Consider the following 22,373-nt stretch of genomic DNA (forward strand, 5'->3'; position numbering starts at 1 on the left):
CTCTTCTTTTCACAGCAAGTGACCACCTTCGCCTCCTTGAGTCAGGGCGGAAATTAGACACTGAAGAGACTTGCAAACAGAAGAAGCCAAAATAAACAAGGGTGCATCACTTTGGAAGTGACAGGTGCAACAGATTAAAACTCTGTAGTTAGCACCAACTACACTGGAAGGGGCCTATAGACCCTGAGAAGTATAAGCTGGAACAAGGAACTATCTGAAATTAAACTGACCCCACACTGCCTGCAATAGCTCCAGATAAATTCCTAGATATATTTTTATTATAATACTTTTTAAAATTAAAAAAAAATTATTTTTACATCCTTTATTACTTGTTTAATTTTCATTTGTATAACCTACTATTACCCTGCCCAAAAAAACCCCGATTTTTAAAGCAAATTCATATATATATATATTTATAATTTTTGTGATTTTTTTTAATATTGTATTTTTGAGAGTCTAACCTCTACTCTATATTTTTAATCTTCACTTTTTGGTATTTGCTATCAATTTTGTACCTTTAAGAATCCAATCTTCAGTACTTATTTTTACTTAGGAGTGTAATTACTGGCTTGATTGCCCTCTCGCCCTTTTGACACTCCTTTTTCTCCCCTAGGTCACCTCTATCTCCTCCTTCACCCTTCTCTTCTCTACCCAACTTTGTGAATCTCTTTGGGTATCCTGGGCTGTGGAGAACATTTAGGGAACTGATTACTGGCAAGATCTGTCTCTCTTCTTTTGACACCCTCTCTTCCCCTCCTGGTCACCTCTATCTCCTTCCTCCCTTTTCTCTTTATGTAACTCTGTGAACCTCTCTGGGTGTTCCAGACTGTGGAGAGCACATAGGGATTTGATTACTGGCTAGATTGCTGTCCCTACCCCCCTTTAAAAATATACATATATATATATATATATATATATATATGATTTCCTTTTTTAATGTTTAAAAATTTTTATGTATTTTTAAAAGATTACTTTACATTTACAGTTATTATAAAATATTGGCTATACTTCCCATGTTATACAATATGTCCTTGAGCCTATTTTACACCCAACAATTTGTATCTCGCACTCTCTCACCCTTATATTGCCCCTTCCCTCCACTGAACCACTATACTGTTCTCTATATGTGAGTCTACTTCTTTTTTAGTTATATTCACTAGTTTGCTGTATTTTTCAGATTCCACAAAAAAGTGATATCACATAGTATTTGTCTTTGTCTGAATTATTTCACAGCCTAATGCCCTCCAAGTCCAAGCATGTTGCCCCAAATAGTAAAATTTTGTTCCTTTTAATGACCAAGTAGTATTCTGTTACACATGTATGTATGTGTGTGTGTGTATATATATATATCCCACATCTTCTTTTCCATTCATCTGTTGATGGACTTAGGTTGCTTTCATATCTTGGTGAGTGTAAATAATGCTGCTGTGAACATTGGGGCACATGTACCTTTTTAAACTAGTGGGATTTTTAAAAGATATATAACCAGGAGTAGAATTGCTGAATCATATGATAGTTCTATTTTTAGTTTTTTTAAAAACCTCATACTGTTTTCCACAGTGGCTGCACAAATTTACATTCCCACCAACCGTGTACAAGGGTTTCCTTTATTCTGTATCCTCATCAACATTTGTTATTTGTGTTCTTTGTATTATTTGTGTTCTTATTAATGACAGCCATTCAGACAGGTGTAAGGTGATATCTCATTGTAATTTTTTAATATACATTTATTTATTTTAATTGGAAACTAATTACTTTACAATATTGTAATGGTTTTGGCCATACACTGACATGAATCCACCATGGGTGTACATGCGTTCCCCATCCTGACCCTCCCTCCCAGCTCTCTCCCCAATCCATCTCTCAGGGTCATACCAGTGCACCAGCCCTGAGCATCCTGTCTCATCAATCGAACCTGGACTGGCGACCTGTTTCACATATGATAATATACATGTTTCAACGCTATTCTCTCAAATCATCCCACTGTCGCCTTCTCCCACAGAGTCCAAAACACTGTTCTATACATCTGTGTCTCTTTTGCTGTCTCACATAGGGTCATCATTACCATCTTTCTAAATCCCATATATATGTGTTGCTGCTGCTGCAGCTAAGTCACTTCAGTCGTGTCCAACTCTGTGTGACCCCATAGACAGCAGCCCACCAGGCTCCCCCGTCCCTGGGATTCTCTAGGCAAGAACACTGGAGTGGGTTGCCATTTCCTTCTCCAATGCATAAAAGTGAAAAGTGAAAGTGAAGTCCCTCAGTCTTAGCGACTCTTAGCGACCCCACAGACTGCAGCCTACCAGGCTCCTCCGCCCCTGGGATTTTCCAGAGTACTGAAGTGGGGTGCCATTTCCTTCTCCATATATGTGTTAATATACTTTATTGGCCTTACAAATAGCTGTGAAATGAAGAGAAGCAGAAAGCAAAGGAGAAAAGAAAAGATATAAGCATCTGAATGCAGAGTTCCAAAGAATAGCAAGAGATAAGAAAGCCTTCCTCAGCGATCAGTGCAAAGAAATAGAGGAAAATAATAGAATGGATAAGACTAGAGATCTCTTCAAGAAAATTAGAGATACCAAGGGAACATTTCATGCAAAGATGGGCTTGATAAAGGACAGAAATGATATGGACCTAACAGAAGCAGAAGATATTAAGAGGTGGCAAGAATACAGAGAAGAACTGTACAAAAAGATCATCATGACTAAGATAATCACGATGGTGTGATCACTCACCTAGAGCCAGACATTCTGGAATGTGAAGTCAAGTGGGCCTTAGAAAGCATCATTATGAACAAAGCTAGTGGAGGTGATGGAATTCCAGTTGAGCTATTTCAAATCCTGAAAGATGATGCTGTGAAAGTGCTGCACTCAATATGCCAGCAAATTTGGAAAACTTAGCAGTGGCCACAGGACTGGAAAAGGTCAGTTTTCATTCCAATCCCAAAGAAAGGCAATGCCAAAGAATGCTCAAACTACCACACAATTGCACTCATCTCACATGCTAATAAAGTAATGCTCAAAATTCTGCAAGCCAGGCTTCAGCAATATGTGAACCGTGAACTTCCAGATGTTCAAGCTGGTTTTAGAAAAGGAAGAGGAACAAGAGATCAAATTGCCAACATCTGCTGGATCATGGACAAGCAAGGGAGTTCCAGAAAAACATCTATTTCTGCTTTATTGACTATGCCAAAGCCATTGACTCTGTGGGTCACAATAAACTGTGGAAAATTGTGAAAGAGATGGAAATACCAGACCACTTGACCTGCCTCTTGAGAAACCTATATGCAGGTCAGGAAGCAACAGTTAAAACTGGACATGGAACAACAGTCTGGTTCCAAATAGGAAAAGGAGTGCATCAAGGCTGTATATTGTCACCTTGCTTATTTAACTTATATATTTACCTAAAGAAACAGAAGACTTACATATAGAAAACTATAAAACACTGATGAAAGAAATCAAAGAGGACACATATAGATGGAGAAATATACCATGTTCATGGATCAGAAGAATCAATATCGTGAAAATGAGTATACTACCCAAAGCAATATATAGACTCAATGCAATCCCTATCAAGCTACCAACTGTATTTTTTCACAGAACTAGAACAAATAATTTCACAATTCGTATGGAAATTCAAGAAACCTGGAATAGCCCAAAGCAATTTTGAGAAGGAAGAATGGAACTGGAGGAATCAACCTGCCTGACTTCAGGCTCTACTACCAAGCTACAGTCATCAAGACAGTGTGGTACTGGCACAAAGACAGAAATATAGATCAATGGAACAAAATAGAAAGCCCAGAGATAAATCCACACACCTATGGACACCTTATCTTTGACAAAGGAGGCAAGAATATAAAATGGAGAAAAGACAATCTCTTTAACAAGTGGTGCTGGGAAATCTGGTCAACCACTTGTAAAAGAATGAAACTAGACCACTTTCTAACACCATACACAAAAATAAACTCAAAATGGATTAAAGATCTCAACGTAAGACCAGAAACTATAAAACTCCTAGAGGAGAACATAGGCAAAACACTCTCTGACATACATCACAGCAGGATCCTCTATGACCCACCTCCCAGAGTAATGGAAATAAAAGCAAAAATAAACAAATGGGACTTAATTAAAATAAAAAGCTTTTGCACAACAAGGGAAACTATAAGCAAGGTGAAAAGACAGCCTTCAGAATGGGAGAAAATAATATCAAATGAAGCAACTGACAAACAACTGATCTCAAAAATATACAAGCAGCTCTTGCAGCTCAATTTCAGAAAAATAAATGACCCAATCAAAAAAATGGGCCAAAGAACTAAACAGATATTTCTCCAAAGAAGACATACAGATGGCTAACAAACACATGAAAAGATGCTCAACATCACTCATTATCAGAGAAATGCAAATCACAACCACAATGAGGTACCATTTCACGCCAGTCAGAATGGCTGCGATCCAAAAGTCTACAAACAATAAATGCTGGAGAGGCTGTGAAGAAAAGGGAACCCTCTCACACTGTTGGTGGGAATGCAAACTAGTATAGCCACTATGGAGAACACTGTGGAGATTCCTTAAAAAACTGGAAATAGAACTTTATGTCATATGACCCAGCAATCCCACTGCTGGGCATACACATCGAGGAAACCAGAATTGAAAGAGACCCCAATGTTCATCGCAGCACTGTTTATAATAGCCAGGACATGGAAGCAACCTAGATGTCCATCGGCAGAAGAATGGATAAGAAAGCTGTGGTACATATACACGATGGAGTATTATTCAGCCATTAAAAAGAATACATTTGAGTCAGTTCTAATGAGGTGGATGAAACTGGAGCCTATTATACAGAGTGAAGTAAGTCAGAAAGGAAAACTCCAATACAGTATACTAACACATATATATGAAATTTAGAAAGATGGTAACGATGACCCTGTATGTGAGACAGCAAAAGAGACACGGATGTATAGAACAGTGTTTTGGACTCTGTGGGAGAAGGCGACGGTGGGATGATTTGAGAGAATAGCATTGAAACATGTGTATTATCATATGTGAAACAGATTGCCAGTCCAGGTTTGATTGATGAGACAGGGTGCTCAGGGCTGGTGCACTGGGATGACCCTGAGAGATGGGTTGGGGAGGGAGCTGGGAGGGAGGGTCAGGATGGGGAACGCATGTACACCCATGGTGGATTCATGTCAGTGTATGGCAAAACCACTACAATATTTTAAAGTAATTAACCTCCAATTAAAATAAATAAACTGAAAAAAAAAAAAAAGAATATACTAAAAGCTAAAAAAAAAAAAAAAAAAACTCCTTATTTGCCAAATGACTCCTCAGGAGCATAATCACTCCTGGTGAGGAGTTACAGCTACTAAAATCTGGACAAGTCTTCCAGGCTCCACAGATAATCATCACATTGCCTCATTTTCATGGTAGGTTCTGTCCTAGGATAGGCAAGTTCTATTCCGGTTTCCACAAAAACCTGCATATCTCATTGCTTACACCTCCCCTGGTAGACACAAGACTGTAATTAAACTAAATTATGTTTTTTTCTCTGTACTTCACATGTACTCTGTCCATATCACTCAGTTCCCTTTCCTGTCATTCATGTCCTGCTCTTCCTAAGACCCACCTGTCCACATTAAATGACATTCTTTTCTGTAGCCTTTCTTCATTTTCTTCTGTTCATTTCTCCCTCCTCTGAATGCAGTTTCTCCCCTAAGGGTATGGGTTATCTGAGGATAAATTATGGAATATAAAAGAGAAGAATTTGTGTCTTATTTATCTGTCCTCCTCTAAAATACAAAAGGTTCCTGCATCCAGGAGGCACTAAATCAATGTTTGTTGAATGAATAAATCACTGTTTTGTGAAAGAAGATAGTGATCTTCTTTCACATAGAAAGAAATTGCTTCCTTAGCTTCCATTTTGAAGTTACTATAAATTTATCAGTATTTAATGAAATTATATGCTTCCTAAAAGTACCTGTTTCTTTGAACATATAATTTCTTGAAGCATTATGACATATACATGGGCTGCTTGCTAGTTAACATTTTGCTTTCATTTGTTTATCTGAAAATGAGCTGTTCTTTTTCTTTACAACTGATTTTTTTTTAATTAAAATTTGTTTTGTTGTATCCCACAATTCAGTTTTGTCTATCCATATTGACATTTTCATTAATTTTAGGACCTGTAGGAAGATAGTTCTATACCAATTGATATTAAACTGAAAATAAATGCACTTAATTTTTGCTCAATTTTCCTTATGGTTCATTTGCTTCCTGTGTATTATTTTATTAACCCAGAACAAAAGAAGTTATAGGAACATTCTCCAAAGAATGGTCTATTGCTTTCAGTTATTCCCTGAAAATAAGAAGTTGATTTACATTTTCCAAAGGAAACTTTGGAAACTTTATGCTCTCTCCTGATCTGGAAAATTCATAATTCACAGCAACACATTAAGGTTAGTAAGGAATTCTTTAAGATCAATCAGCCAATCATTGCTTCAGCCTCTTTTAACCCACTGTTTCTAACCAGTAGAACTTAGTGGTTAAGCATTGAAACCTGGGATTAATTGCTTGGCCTCAAATTTCAAGTCTATCCCTTTGCAAATGTGTCAACTTGGGTGAGCGTCCCAACTTTTTGGCTGGGAAAAATAGAGGTATTGTTACAACTGGTAGAGTGCTATAAAGATTAAATGAAAAAACATATCAGGTACTTAGAATATTGCCTGGATTATTGAAAGCCTTTGATATATATTTACTACTATTATCATTTATATTTGACCACAGAATTTACAAGAACTACTTGGGATCACTATAGGATCTGTTTCAGAGATTTTGGGAGGATTGTTATAGACGTATTTGGTGCAGTAGCCACTCATGGGATGTCTACCCAGATGAATTACTTTTTATCTCTGAGTGCTTGCCTACCTGGAGAAGGGATAGCTAACCTAAGTAAGAATGGCCAGTTAATACCTGTACGTGGTTGAATCCAAGTTGTAAAGTTTGGACTGAGGAGTTTTGATTTCCCTCCATGTTTGCTGAAATATACTATCTGCCCAAAGACAAGAAAGAAGTAAGAAACCAAGAGAAAGAAAAAAAACACTCCCTCCTCCCCACACACAGCAGAGATATACAAATATATACATGAGCACACAAAACACAGACCCACACATTGAGATATACATGCAGGCATCCAAACTCACACAAGATCTACTCACCCTGTAGAGTACTGTTGAGGTTCACGTCATTTTTTGATTTGGTATTTTTAATGAATGTATAAGCTGTAAGATTTATTTAGCTTTTAAATTTTATTTCAGTGTATTCAGGGAATCTAGATGTTAATGTAAGTGGAAAGAAATTTCCTCAAATGAATGATTTTGAATGTGAGCATTATAAATAACCAGCAGTAAGTATTGCACATTTAAATTGAATTCTTTTTATTTTAAATATTCACAGTACAGAGTTCATTAGGCCTGAATAGAACATCGTTATTTACACATCCAAGGAATAATTCTAGTGATAAATCAGTGAAGTACTTACACTGAATATAGGAAATATGATTGAAGAGATTTCTGCTTACATATACAGGCTCAAATCTTTTATACATTTATTTCTGCCTGGGGATCATAGCACAGATTGAAGTCACTATTAATTGGTAAACAAAATTTCACAAAATTATAACTATAGCAATTACATCATATATTTATAAGCCCAGAAATACATCAATGGCAAGGAATCCAAATTATAATGGCATTTTTAAGGGAAGAAAATCTCAGATGACATCTCCAGTTTAATTTGTGGAAAACACAAGTTCTCCAAATAGCTGAATATACAGATCTTCAATGGCATTTTGCCTCTCATGGCTTATTAACATATTTGCTTAGCTGCCATAATGTGTTATGCTATTTACAGGTTGAATCAATATAGGGAACAGTATGGTAGCAAACTAAGAGCCCAGATTAATGTTTGCTAAATGTCATAAACATACAACATCCTGGTCCGGGAAGTTGGCCTCCACATTGCTGGGACTTGTTACTCATTATTTGGATTACTGCTTGACTCCAAGATGTAGCAAGACTCAGTAGCAAGATTTTCACTTGGAATAGTAGCTAGAGTCAGGTTTTCATACCACTATATTAACTTCACTGAAGCTGTTAAAATAACCTGAATGAACCAAATGTCTGTAAATAAATAAATAAATGTATAAATAGGATCCCCACTGTTTTAATAACATAGCAGTGAAAGTACCTTCCAACAGTATAAATGTTACCTTGATGTTTAAGTCACCAAGTGCTATGTTCTAGCCTTACCATATTATGGTGAATAACTAATTTCATTGGGTGTGGGTGCTGGTTGTTGGTCTACATTTATGATCAGTTTGGAATTAAGCCTTTCAAAAAGCATATTTTCTGAAAAAAGAACACAAAAGCAAAAATAAAAATAAGACTTTGCTGAATGGAGTACTTTCTGCTCACATGGACTACTGCAAATTATCAACATGCAGAGGCTTTGTCTTGCAGCCCAAATTCACATTTTTTCTTTACCCAAGTTACTGAGGAAAAGATTGGGTTTATCTTTTTTCCTCCTACCAGTTACACTGATTGGCTGTCCACACTGCCCGGATGTTCTGTGTTATTGCCCAATTTAGTGTTGTGCAGATCAGGCCTCAAGTTTTTTTTTTTTTTTTTAAATAACCCCACTGGCAGTAGTACTGATTTTGGCAGTGTCAAAAAAAAAAGACATACCATTCTTGATTGTAGAAAAAGCTGCCAGAATATTGTGTTCATAGTATGGAATGAATTGAGATGAATTTTTTTTCATGCTTTATAATAGGAAAATGCTATACAGTAAATTGTATCATTTGCCAACAAGTGATTTTGTTGTATTTTATTGCCAACAAGAAACTCCAAGAAGAAAATTGGGAAGAGTGGAATTTACCACAATACACTGCAAAGTTAGAAAATAAGCAAAGTAGCATTGTCTATGGGCTCATTCACACCAAGAGTAACATTTTCACTTCTGAAGTTTAAAAAGGACTTTTGAAAGAATGTGAATCATGCACACGGAATGAGATGAAGCCTGTGGATGAGCTGTCAGTGTGAATCTCCCCAAAGTTGTGTGATTCACTAACGGCATGCATTTTTCACCCAATGTAACAGAACCTTAATATTGTCATATAATTTCTAGCACATCTAGTTTCAAGCATGCACTGGCTACTAAAATAAGATTTTAAAGAAAAGCTGATGTTTGATATAAAATAATCATGTTTTTTTCAAGTGTGGAAAAATACTCTACAAAAAAATAAGTAGAAAAGTGATTTCTGATCAATGTATGATTTTATCTACAAAATTCACATGATCAATTAGTGTGCTTACAACAACCCTATTGGGTTTGCATGGCAATAATACACATACAGAAAGTTAAGAGCCTTAAACAACTATTAGCACAATGCAATTAAATCCTTATCAGAAATAACATGAACCTGTAAACTGTACATTTGGCATTTAGGTTTCAGGGTGTTTTTGAGTCTGTTTAAATATGACAATACAATAGTGCAAAATCACATTACATGAATAAAATACACAATTACCATCCAAATAGTTTGTGGATTACTGACCCTTACAAATCACATATTGGCTAGAATTGGCACATTTTGTTTCAGCATGATAGTTTGATCTTCCTTACTTGAGTATATGTCATTTTATTCAAAGTTACACTTAACCTACATTAAAAAAAAAAGATATGGGTGACTTTTTATGTGTGTTCTTGAGGATATTAGGTAAGAGAAAGTATATAGAATCCCTATTCTTCACCTGTACATCTCTTTTGTTGCTTTCTTCTTTAGCAGCTCTTTAGTTATTGCCTGTCAACTTTTTTCCCTATGGCTCACTGACCATCCACGTGACCGCAAGGAGGGGAGCAGGGAGAAAAGAAGAAAAATTCTAGGTGAATATATTACAGCTCATGTCCTGTGCCAGGCTAATTAAATCAGGATGTCTAACCAAAAAATTAAAATTTGTAAGAGCTTCTCAGAGGATGATAATGTAAAGTCCACTGAAATCGGTTAACAGATGAGAAATCTGTGGCTCAGAAAAGCTAGTGAATTATGCAATAGATTGTGTCAACTAGAGTTTGAGTTCTGATTCACTATTCCTTTCCTTGTTTCTTGTCATCATTTTTCTCATTCCTGAGCTTTGTGAACTTCAGTCTACCTGCAGACTTGCCAGCTCTTTATTTTTTCCCTTTAAAAACACTATACACAAGTTGTTTTGGATTCAGAATAAATCACAGTATTACAATGAAGATGGTAAATCTCAATAATTCCATTCAAATAATTTTGACCAGCTGCATTTCCTTTAGGAAGCATTACTTCTTACTTTTATCTGACACAAGATTTATAGAAAAAATTTACAATGACTCCACTAACCTTGACTCCTACTGAACCTAACCTTAAAAAAAAAAAAAAAAAGAATTCTCTGATTGCTCTAGAGATTAAATTTTTTATTTTAAGAGTAAAAAGACATGTTGCTGTTTTCACAGTCCCCCACCCTCCCCCCGTCTCTATTTCCAATGGATTCCACATAATTTGCTAATCTTCCAGGGCAAGAGATTTTATTGATTTGAGTGTAGAGCATCTACAAACTAAAAGAGACTTTTTGTTTTGTTTTCTTGATGTTCTTTGTCCATGGATTCATTATGTTAAAAATATGTAAAATATGTGAGATATGTCATCTGTTATCTAAGAAGTGCACTGCTCCTGGTTTTATACAGACAACCAGATATTCGCAATTTGCTCAAGGGCTTTTGAAAACCAGTAAAGAAAGGCCTGATCTTATTACAGTCCCTGGAGACATGTATCCTACATTGGATGATAGTGAGCTCTCTTGCAGCAAAATTGTCTTGGATGAGGATGGCATCTTCAGGATTGTCTCATCTGAGGGACCAAAGGTGGCTAATGAGGCCCATCTGAGGTCAGGGGATGCACTGTTGTAACTCTGGCACATATTTCTTGCATAATGAGTAGTACTGGGTTGTTAATTTAGTCTGGGTACTGTTTCTGCCGAGCCTGCTTTTCCATCTCCTGCACTCTCATTAATCAAAATGGAATGCAGTCATGTGTAGAAAGCAACCACTGTTAATGTACCTCTGTGTAGAAATAGCTTTTAAAATATTTCAGATAAAACTTATGTTTTTCACAATGAGATTCAAAATTTTAGATGAATATATTACAACATATTTTATATATACACTTAGTTCAACAAATTGGTTGCCAGAGAACTCAGAAAAATGACTTAATTCAGTTTTTGAAATTTTCTGTTGTATCTGAAATGATAAATGTTTCTAATATTTTTTAAAGCAATGCAACTAGAAACTACTTAAAAATACTATTCTGAATATCATTTTTTTTACACATTAAAGTTTTTCCTTAAGTCTAAGTTTTTGTGTTCTTATAGTATAACTTAGAAATTGTGCACACAAACAACTGAGATTATTCATGTCAAAACTCTTTTTATTATGAAACTAGCAATTAGAGGAGTCTTAAGCACACTCTGGTTAAGAATTATTTTATTTCTGCACCACTAAACAAATATATTCCTGCTTATTGAATGTATACCCTAATATTTTAAAAGAATCTTTTAGCATTTTTTAAAAACTTTATGAAAAGAAGACTTAATTCTCTTTCCTAACTTGTATCATAACTAGTTCTGTGGCTAAACTCCTGGACAACTGAAATGAGCGATTAAGTCAAGTTGTTGAATATTTCTAGGCCCCTTTCCTTACCAGATAATGATCTCTGAGAATCTTCCTGATATTCCATTAACTGATTGAGCCATACCAGCAAAATTGACTATTAACTTATTGATTGTTCGTAAGTATGGAGAGAAAACTAGGTCTGCTTTGGGTTCCAAAGATTTTAAGAAATGATGTATATGTTTAGTAATGCAAATCATACCAATATACAATGACTGTCAGCTTCCCACACCCCATGCATTACAGAAGATGTGAATGCACGCTTCCACACTATATTTGTTACACCTCTCCTAAAGATTATTCCTGTGGCTTCTTTAAATTTGCAATGATTCTTATACACTGTCTTCTTAGTGTTTTCAGAGTCTCAGAAATGAGATTGTGGAAATAATTTTGGATTCCCCACAATGACCTTTCTTTATAGTGGTGGTGGTAGTTTAGTCACTAAGTCATATCTGATTCTATCTGACTGTAGCTCACCAGGCTCCTCTCTCCATGGAACTTTTCAGACAAGAATATTGGAGTTGATTGCCATTCCCTTCTCTAGGAGATCTTCTCAACCCAGGGATTGAACCAGTGTCCCCGGCACTGCAGGCAGTTTCTTTACTGCTGAGTCACCCAAACCATATTCATTGGACACCTTGTATAGTCACTTAAATAACATTTCATTTGTCCTCACACACACACACAAAAAACCATCAGGAATATGTTACCTCCACATGCATGTTACCTCCACATGCAAAATCTGAGGCTAAGAGAAGTAATTTAACTTGCATATAGTGAATGGAAGAGCTAAGATTCAACTCTAAATCTGTGGTCATCAAAAATCCACATACTGTACAATATAAACTTGTTGTTTATTGTGTACATCATAAGAAAAGATAGCCGTTATTTTATAATGTAACTTTAAATGGCATAAGTCTATAAAAATGTTGAACCACTATACTGTACATCATCTACTATGTATGCATGTATGCTATGTTGCTTCAGTCATGTCCGACTCTGTGACCCTATGGACTGTAGCCCACCAGGCTCCTCTGTCCATGGGATTCTCCAGGCAAGAATACTGGAGTGGGTTGCCATGCCCTCATCCAGGAATTGAATGCAACCCAGGAATTGAATCCTCATCTCTTATTGTAAATCAATTTTCTATACTTCAATTAAAAAAATTTATGTACTCTACCTTGCTACTATTTTCCAATTGCAAATTACTTTCTATTCATCAAGCAAGGACTTTGGAATATGGGAAAGCTTATCCTTTATGTGTCTCTTAAACACATATAGCAGATAAGCAGATTACAGAAGCTTAAATTTTTATGGCTATAAAGAATTTTAGTAATCAGATAGTCTAGTCCTTTCATTGTAAAATATAAACATGAAGTTATAACCCCGAAAGACAATGAGAGGTTTTTTTCAAGATATACAACCTTTTCTTATCCTACTAATTCCTCCAGGCCAAGAATTGCTTATGTCTTTGGCGTAGACGGTGGCTTTCAGAGGTGGCATCACCTGTGGAGACCCTGCATGGAATAATTAGGCACAGACAATGCTTTGGATCTTGAAGTAGAGGAATGAATACTTTACTGACATATTTGAAAGATTCCAGTTTGAACTCAAGAAAGGTGATAGCTCCTATCAACTGAGCAATAGAATATTTCCCGTTTAACAGGTGGCTAAGAATCAGACTTCAAAATTGAGAGTGTATCAGAACTATCTGGGGAGATTTTAAAAATACAAATTTCAGCTCCCATCTCAGACTCAGAGAATCAGAAGCTCTGCATTATTAACACTTTTTCAAATGATTCTCATGAAGTTCCAAAAACATGTGTGTGTTGGAGAACCATTATCTTATGATGGTTCACAAAATATAGCGTGGAAGAATCTAACTTAGGACATGCATTAAAAGCATTTTTTTTTAAAACTTATATGAAGAGATTCCAATTGCATAAGCTGGGCCTAGGAATCAGTATTGTTCATAAATACCTCTGGTTTTTCTAAGTTAGGTGACCCAGGAACCAGGCTTTTCACTAATATTGACAAAGGCAGCTACTGTTTGAGAGGTTCTTTTAAAATTCTTCTTTAAAATATATTTAAGTCAAATGAATAAATATATATTAGCCATGAGTTTAAAAAATAGCTCAATTGTCCAGATGTATTCAATCTGGCTTACTCAAATTAGCTCCACTATTTTACTATCACCTGGGAATTGACTATGCAGGTCCACTGCTTTCCTGAAATTTTCGCATCAGTAAAAATTCTACATTATTCTGATAAGAATGTGGATAGTATAGAAAAATCTAAAATATTTTAAAATAATGCCCAATATATGGTTATTTTTCTGCAGGCAATTAAGGTCTCAGGGAATAGTGAGTACATGAATTGCAAAGGAAGTAGGTAGAGAATTAAGAGGAGGAAGGAGTTAAAGAAGCAGGCTTAGTTAATTGAGTACTTGCTATATTCAAGCACTGGATTAGGGTTCTTTCCAAATATTAGATTAATAATCAGTTTTATGCTTTAAATGCCTATTCAGAGAAGTAAAAGGCAATTCTCTTGGAATATTTACCTTTAAAATATTTTTTATGATGGTCATTGGAATTGCATTTGCAAACACACACAAACATCAATTTAGATCTTAGATGAGAGAGTAACAGAGCTAAAAGGAACATTACAGACAGCAAGGTCCAGAGAGGTTAAGTGGTCTTCTCAAATTATAGTTTTTAGGACCAATAACCCAGCCTAGCATTACTAGTTCTGATTTAGCAGGCAAAGTCTCATTTATGTTGCTGTTGTTGCGTTGCCTGGGTGCTCAGTTGTGTCTCTTTGCGACCCCATGGACTGTAGCCCACAAGGCTCCTCTGTCCATGGAATTTTCCAGGCGAGAATATTGGAGTGGTTCATTTATGCTGTAAACTGCTTTATATAATGCTTGTGGATATGAATTCATTCAATATGAATTACTGAGAGGAAGAAGACTTTTGGTAGTAGTGGAGCTTACCCATTTGTAAAATGCTACAAAATCTCTAAATGAGAGACACCAGGAAAAAAAAAAAAAACATCTTAATTGACTGATGTTTGTGATGTTAAAAAAAGTGCAATTAGGGAGGAAAGAAAGATATTTCTCACAAGCACAGTTTGGGAGAAACTTGCTTTATATTCTGCTTGCACTTTATATTCTTCTTAAAACTAATTATTCTTCCTATTAGAAACAGGTAGCATGTTAATATTTGAATAGAATTTCAACATGTTCCAAGTTCTTAATCTTTCTTGCACTGTTACTTCTTTGGGGGTCATAGAATGCAGTAAGACTAGAAAGACCTTAAAATGGCTTTCTTTTGCACTTAGGCAGCAAACTGACCAATGAAGTAAGTATATCACCTCAGGTGGGTACCAAGAAGCTGGAACTCATCACATTTAAAAAAATATTTTGCATGGTCTCTAATGCAATCTGTTTATTCTTTCAAAAAATATTTGTTGAGACCCTCCTGTATATTAGGCACTAGATTTATCTTTTAGATTCTAAAGTTTATTGTGTTTAACAGCTTGATTATAGTTAATGCAGTAAGAAATCCCCTTAAACAAGATCAGAATTTAAGGGCACTCAAAGATATGATAAAGCACAAAGTCATAATGTAAGGATCTAAGCCTTGTTTTGGTAATTAAGTCATACAAAGACATTTTATGGATGATTACCTCAAGACTCATGGAATCTAGTTTGAAAACAGGTAGGCAAAAAGATCTCAAAAGTATAGTTTCCAATTCTTTCCATATTTAACCTCCAACTGAAGACAGGAATTTAAAGGGTCAGCAAATAATTTCTAAATATTTGGTTAATTTATACCTCAAATGCTCTGAGCTTTCTAAGCCCTCACAACAGAAGGCATTCCTATACATTCTGGGATTATCAGAATTTATGTAGTAAATATATAATTTTTAAGTGGATAGTGGTTTCTTATTTAGATAATTCTTTTCAGTTTGTACTTCATATTGTCAAATTTATGGCTGTCATAAACTATGACTGTCTTTTTTTTCCAGATATGCCCTACTACTGGATTTGGAGAATTAAGTACATGTTCTTATTAATAAGGCCCATAATAATTAATATTTATATTTCTTTATTAGTAAGGCCTATAGTGAATAATATTTAAATATTTAGATAATTGAAAGTAAAATATTTTTATATTTTTAAATAAAACATTTTGAGTGGACTATTTTTTTTTTTTTATTCACAGTTTACCTCCTGGCAAGTTTGTTTTTATAACCAGCAGTTTTGCCAAATCTTTATCTTTCACCATGAGATAACCTTAAAAAGAATTGTAATCCACAGGATTTATTAAAGAAGTAGCAAATAAATAGTCACCATCTTGAAGGTTGCATTTCACTTAAAATGTAGTGAAAGCCTACTTCCTTCTGCTCAACTCCTAAGATACTTAAGCCAGAAAGAATGCTAACAAGTTTCATGTTGTATTGACCATATGTATATATTTTTTAAGTCAAAATGCTTCCACACAGAGTATAACATTTAAAACCCCTAATAATTCCAATAAGATAGTCACATTTTTAGAATTGAGATGTACTTCAGTGATAAGGTAAGAATATGATGAAAAAAGAACACAAAACTGAGGGAGATAGTATTCTGAAATTCAAATCTTGGCTATGTCAATATAGCTGTGGGGTGTTTGTGTGTGTGTATGTGTGTGTGTGTGTGTGTGTAGTATGTGAACATATGTCTTAAATAAATATTATCTTTGAATCTAGTTACCTCATAAGTAGAATGAAGGGATTTGCTTGTAAACATTGCTATAATTACTTCCAGTCCTAAAACTCACTGATCAATGGACCTAGAACTGAAGTTTTCATTCATTTTTGGCACTTCAAATTAAGAAAACTTATTCTTTGGAGACTTGGGAATGGATTTTTAATATACAGATGTGCTAGTTAGTCACTTAGTATTATTGCCTTAGCTTGAGCCATATTATCAGAATGTAATTATAGTCTCAGACTGAGAAAGAGACCAAACTCATAGTTAACAATAAGGGTACTGCCCTCAGGTTTCTTGGTTCTTTGCAATCATGAGCATCCAAGGCAGTAAAGGCTTTTTATTGAATGCTTTTCTGCTTTTGAAGAAAGTAGATATTTCTAAATTTGTTAGTAATGCATTCTTTTTAGATCCCTACACTTTTTAGTAGGTCAAAAAGATAACAATGTAAACATAAATGTTTGATCTATTTGAACATGATGAAATAAATGAGGGTGGAAATCTTTCCTTATCTACGAGGGCACCTACACAGACATGCCATTTCTGGATGCTATCCAGTTATAAGAGATAATATGACAGGCATCTTCCATTGGGTCAAATGAATAAACAAAGTCTGTGGCTCATAAACTGGCCAAATAGCTAATCAGTTGGAGAAATTTATTATCTTATTTTCATTAAGTCAGCAGTGACTCATATAAATTTCATTCAGAGTATATGTGCCTAAACATAGACTCAAAGGAAGTTTTCCTTCTCTCTCGACTTAATGTAAGTTTCTTTAAGGCAGTGATGGTACCTTGTTCATCTTTTCTCTGGTCAGGGCCTTGCCTGACACAAGGAGCCTGTTCAATCATGGGTAAAGGAATGAACCTGAAGATCAAACAGTCCTTCAACCAATGCAGTAATTTTCCTCTGTTCAAATCCTTCTAGTGGTACTGAGAGCTCCTTTCCTCAGAAGGCAGCCTGGATTGTTGGACATAAACTCCTGCTTTCTGAATCCAAATTTGCCTCTCTGTCTAGCTTACATTTGATGTAGAAAATTGTGGATTTGAGTTCTATTGATATAGAGGACTATAAGAATAATTCACAAACAGACTCAAATAGATGTCATCAGTACATTCTAACACTTTTTATGGGTTTTTGGTCTGACTGGAATAAAGTCATTAAAGATTCTTTTGGGAAATGGTTTATTTGAGAATCCTTAGAGTCCCATCTTTTCACATCTACTGTTCTCTGCTTATATCCAGCCCTTAACCGTATGGAGGAGAAACACTGTACAGCAACTGCAAGTTCAGGGGTGAATTCTCTAAAAACTTAGTGTAATGAAAGTTTACTCAGGTTCTGTAAAACCCTGAGGGTGATGGTCATATTGCCATTTATGGATAATTACAAAAATGGATATAAAACATCATCTCAAGTTAGCAACTCTAGACTAGAGCTGTCACTTTATTGGAATAAGCAAAGCTTTTCTGATGACATTAAATGTCATCCATTTATTAACTCAACAAATATGCATTGAAGTCTCATTTTGTGTTAGCATGTGTTCCCTATTGACTCCCACTTTATTATGTTTAACATTTTATACTTAACACCTTGATGAAAATTTTATTTAGCCAAGTTGCTCAGTCGTGTATGACTCTTTGTGTCCCCATGGACTATACAGTCCATGGAATTCTCTAGGCCAGAATACTGGAGTGGGTAGCCTTTCCATTCTCCAGGGGATCTTCCCAACCCAGGGATCAAACCCAGGTCTCCCACATTGCAGGCAGATTCTTTACCATCTGAGCCACCAGGGAAGCCCTAATTTTATTTAGGCTCTTTTAAATAATAGGACAAACATCTCAAATATTCAATTTAGATGTCCATAGGTATGGGGAAATGTTTTAGACATTGGGCCTTTAGAAAAAAATATTTTAAATTGATATGTTAGAAACTGTACATAAATGTACCATTTATAAACATGACTTGTATCTACACTTACCCTTTTCCCTTGTCATTTGATGAGGTTATTTGTTTTATTATAATAATGAGTGTTAAGATCAGGAAGAAAACTATCTTAGCTTTTCTTAAGTGTTACTAGGATTATTTCCCAGGCACCAAAAATTGCCCCAAATTGGATATTTAAAAATACTTAAGTAATTTAGCTTAATATCATGAGAACAAGTGACTGCATTTGCAAGTCAACTTAGTGAAAATAAACGAGAAGCCTAATAGCTTCCTGAATAGAACAGTTCTGCTCTACTATCTGGCTTATTCACTACATGAATAATTCTGCCTTCACAAACGTATCAAACAGGTGAAAAACAGATCAAATAGAGAGTTATACATTGTTCAACTTCAAAGTCAAAGAGGTTAGAATTCAATTACAAATTGATTTTCCATTGCTTCATTATGCCAACTGGGAACTAGAGATGATAATGTTTAATGAAAATATTTCATACTTGAAGATATGTGTCTTCATTTACCAAGTGGATGAAACAACTGATCAGTTTAGGAACAACAATCAAATCACAGTTACATTAGAGATAACAACAAAAATATGAAAAAAAAAAAAGAGGTTTACAAATGATAGAGAATAATAAATTATTTTTCAGGTCACATAATTAGGTATATATAAGATAATTTAAAACCAAGTGGAGTGATTGCTGATGCTGCACTCTTAAAAATCTCCATCAAAATATACATGTCACCTGAGAGAGTGATACAAATAAATTATGACACAAAAGCAGAATAATGTCTCTTCTCATCCTTAAAACCTGGATAATATCTCATCAAAATGATTTGCCAAATGTGTATATGATGGAAAACTTTAATTCCAAAACCATTTCTCTAAATTACCAACGGATTTATACTCTTGATGCCTTTTCACATGGTCACAAGCCAAGCATGCATGTGATTCCCAAAATCGAGGAAGATTTACTGTGAAATCTTTCCTCCAGTTAAAGTAACTAAGGTATAATTTATTGTTTTTGTCTACTTCCTTCAGATACTTAGCTAGCTCACTGGGAGAGTTATAATCTTCCACATGAATGAATGAATCTGCTGGAATATAATTCTCATAGTTTTCCCTAGATGGCCCCAAAACAACAGGCACAGAGCCAGCCAGAAAAGCATTGTAGAGCTTTTCTGTGATGTAATCTTTGTGGATTGAGTTTTCAAAGGAAAGATAAAATTTGCAAGTAGATATGGTAGGAATCAAATTTTTATCAGTCACGTATTCTCCAAATGCTTGCCCATAGGTATGGATTTCAATGCTTTTGCTTAGCTCATTGTAATACTTGACCCTGGCATGCTCAGGGTTCCAGTTACTTACAACCCAGCACACTAACTTCTCTTTGTTTGGCACTTCAAACACGAAGGGGTTTGTGCTTACGGTCAAGAAACCATAAGGCACTTGGATATCTGAGTCACGGCGATAAGTCAGAGTCAGGTTGAACAGGTGCTCAATGCCACTCTTCTGTGGTGTGTGAGTCGGTGATTCCAAATTCATCCAAATCCATTTCTGGAAGGGTGGCCTCGCCTGCTGAGGTAAATTGGTCAGATCCCAACTGATGTCTCGGTGGTGGATCAGAACTGCGTGAGACTTGTTATACAGAGAACGGTCTGTCGTGAGATGGCATCCTTGGATGTTGAACATTGCTTGGCAAGATGTAAGGTCAAAGGTCTGCCCAAATGGCCACACCCAAATCAGAATAGTAGTTTCATTAAAATCACCAGTTTTGGTGGAGAAGAAATTTTTCATTTTCAGCACTGAGCTGGCTGACTCCATCGGGCTGAAGATCCAGCTGTTGGTGGGCTTGATGTAAATGAACAGACACACCATGAAGCAGGCCAGGATAATGCAGACAATTAAAAATGGGCGGAGAATTCCTTTGGATGCGGAGGTCATAATTTTTTCTGTGAAACAGAAAGGGAAAGAAAGATAGAGGAGTAGGTAGAGGTAGGGATGAAGAGTTAATCACAAATACATTTTGAGATAAATAGCTGGTACATCCTAAAATACACTTAATCACAAAATCAACTGCATTTTCTTTTCCAGTGTCACCAAAAACTAAACATAGTGTCTGCTCAATAAAATCAAGTTGCAAACAGTACCTGTTTCCTAAACACTCACTCTCAACTAGGCTTGGTGCCAAGCACTTTGAACACATTACCCCTATCAATGAGGTCTTTTATCCCCTCTTCTCTGCAGAATGAGGAAATTGAGGGCCCAAAATAGGTAGCTTACCCATTGAATTATGCTGTTTCTTGCCTTCTAAATCCTCTTTGAACAAGTAATACAAGCATCAGTAATCCATTGAGGTGCATTGCACATCAAGTTTACTGTCTTGATTTCTCTAATCTCTGCCCTTTATATAAGTGAGGGCTTCCCTGGTGGCTCAGTGGTAAAGAATCTGCCCGCCAATGCAGGAGACGTGGGTTCAATCCCTGGGTCAGGAAGATGCCTTGGAAAAGGAAATGGCAACCAACTCTAGTATTCTTGTCTGGGAAATCCCATGGACAGAGGAGCCTTGTGGGCTACCATTCATGGGGCTGCAAAGAGTTGGACACTATTTAGTGACTAACACTACCACCATTTACCCATGAGTCAAATTTTGATCAGTTTCCCTTAATAAGAACAATACCTGACAGTTATCTGGTGCTCCTTAGTGCCATGCATTAATATGAGGACTTACATTAACAATATATGTATTAATTTATATATTTACATGTGTGTGTATCTCTGTGTAAGTATATGTACTAACTCATTATATTTTCATCTCATTCATGAAGAAATTGAGGTACCAAATGGTTAAGAAACTCCAAAGTCATGCATAGTCAGTGGCAGAGCATTCTTTTAAACACAGGCTCTGGGTCCAGAATCTAGGTACTTGATGACTCCATTTTTATAATCATTGATTCTCTAGGCTGCAGCCAGAGAATACAGTCATCTTGATGATACCAGAACGTAAACTTCATGAGAAGCTTTGTTTCTCATGGCTATATCCTCATCACCAGGTTACAGTAGGTGCTTAATATATGCTTAGTAGATGCTATATATACTGCATAAATGAATGGGTGGATTGCTGTGTACCTCAGGTGGATTCTCAAGGTATAAGCATTGGTAACTAGATAAATAAAAATAAACAAAGTATGAATGAATGAAATTATACTTAGTTGCTTTATTGGTATATTTAACACATATCACTCTATAGAATGAAATGACTTACAGGTATTCTTACCAGTAGTTGAGCAAATTTTCCCAGTTTTGACTCTCTTTGTTGCATCCCAAAGTTGGCATATAGTACATTTTAGTCCCACAACACTTTATTTGGCCAAATGGGAAAAACTGGTTGCTAGGCAGACACAATATTCCTTCCATTATGTGCCTCTAAATTTTCCTGATTCCTGGACATTTTGAGTTTCTTGAGGTTCTTCTTGTTAACTCTCTGCATATCATCTATGCTCTCAACTTTCCACTGGTATTGGGGTCAATTACTAAACAACAGAGCTGTTACTCAGTAACACTTGCTTTTTACAGAAGCTGTCAGAAAACTTTGCCCCTTGGAGCCAAATTGACTTCCCTTTGACAAGAACTTTTTCACCTATTCCTCATTACTAAAATTCAGTTGGACACCTAACATGTCTTGAATTTCTCATATAACCTATATTTTAAGGACTTGCAGTTTGTTACGATAGGTCTCACCAGAGATAGCAATACATATAAACATAAAGTTAATTTTAACAATAAAGAGTATAATTAAAGTCTTTAAATCATTTTAATACTTTAAAGTAATATGAAGAAATATAGTTTAAAGACTACAGCATTAAAAATAACAGAAACTTCAGTAAAAAGTACTACTTGTAAGAATTGGCATGTGTATAATTGCATTCTC

The 22,373-nt window shown here is 35.6% G+C and overlaps 1 protein-coding gene across 1 annotated transcript in view; it reads right to left on the reverse strand.

Annotated features, from left to right (window-relative positions):
* Positions 1-7,415: 7,415 nt before the first annotated feature.
* FUT9 (fucosyltransferase 9) overlaps positions 7,416-22,373 on the reverse strand; it is a 244,701-nt gene continuing 229,743 nt past the window's right edge. Inside the window, exon 3 of the mRNA XM_061427790.1 lies at positions 7,416-20,394. Coding sequence (XP_061283774.1) covers positions 19,307-20,386 — 1,080 coding nt within the window. The 5' untranslated portion in view covers positions 20,387-20,394 and the 3' untranslated portion in view covers positions 7,416-19,306. The remainder of the gene's footprint in view (positions 20,395-22,373) is intronic.

The sequence above is a fragment of the Bos javanicus genome, chromosome 9, assembly GCF_032452875.1.
Source record: "Bos javanicus breed banteng chromosome 9, ARS-OSU_banteng_1.0, whole genome shotgun sequence".
Classification (NCBI taxonomy): domain Eukaryota; kingdom Metazoa; phylum Chordata; class Mammalia; order Artiodactyla; family Bovidae; genus Bos; species Bos javanicus.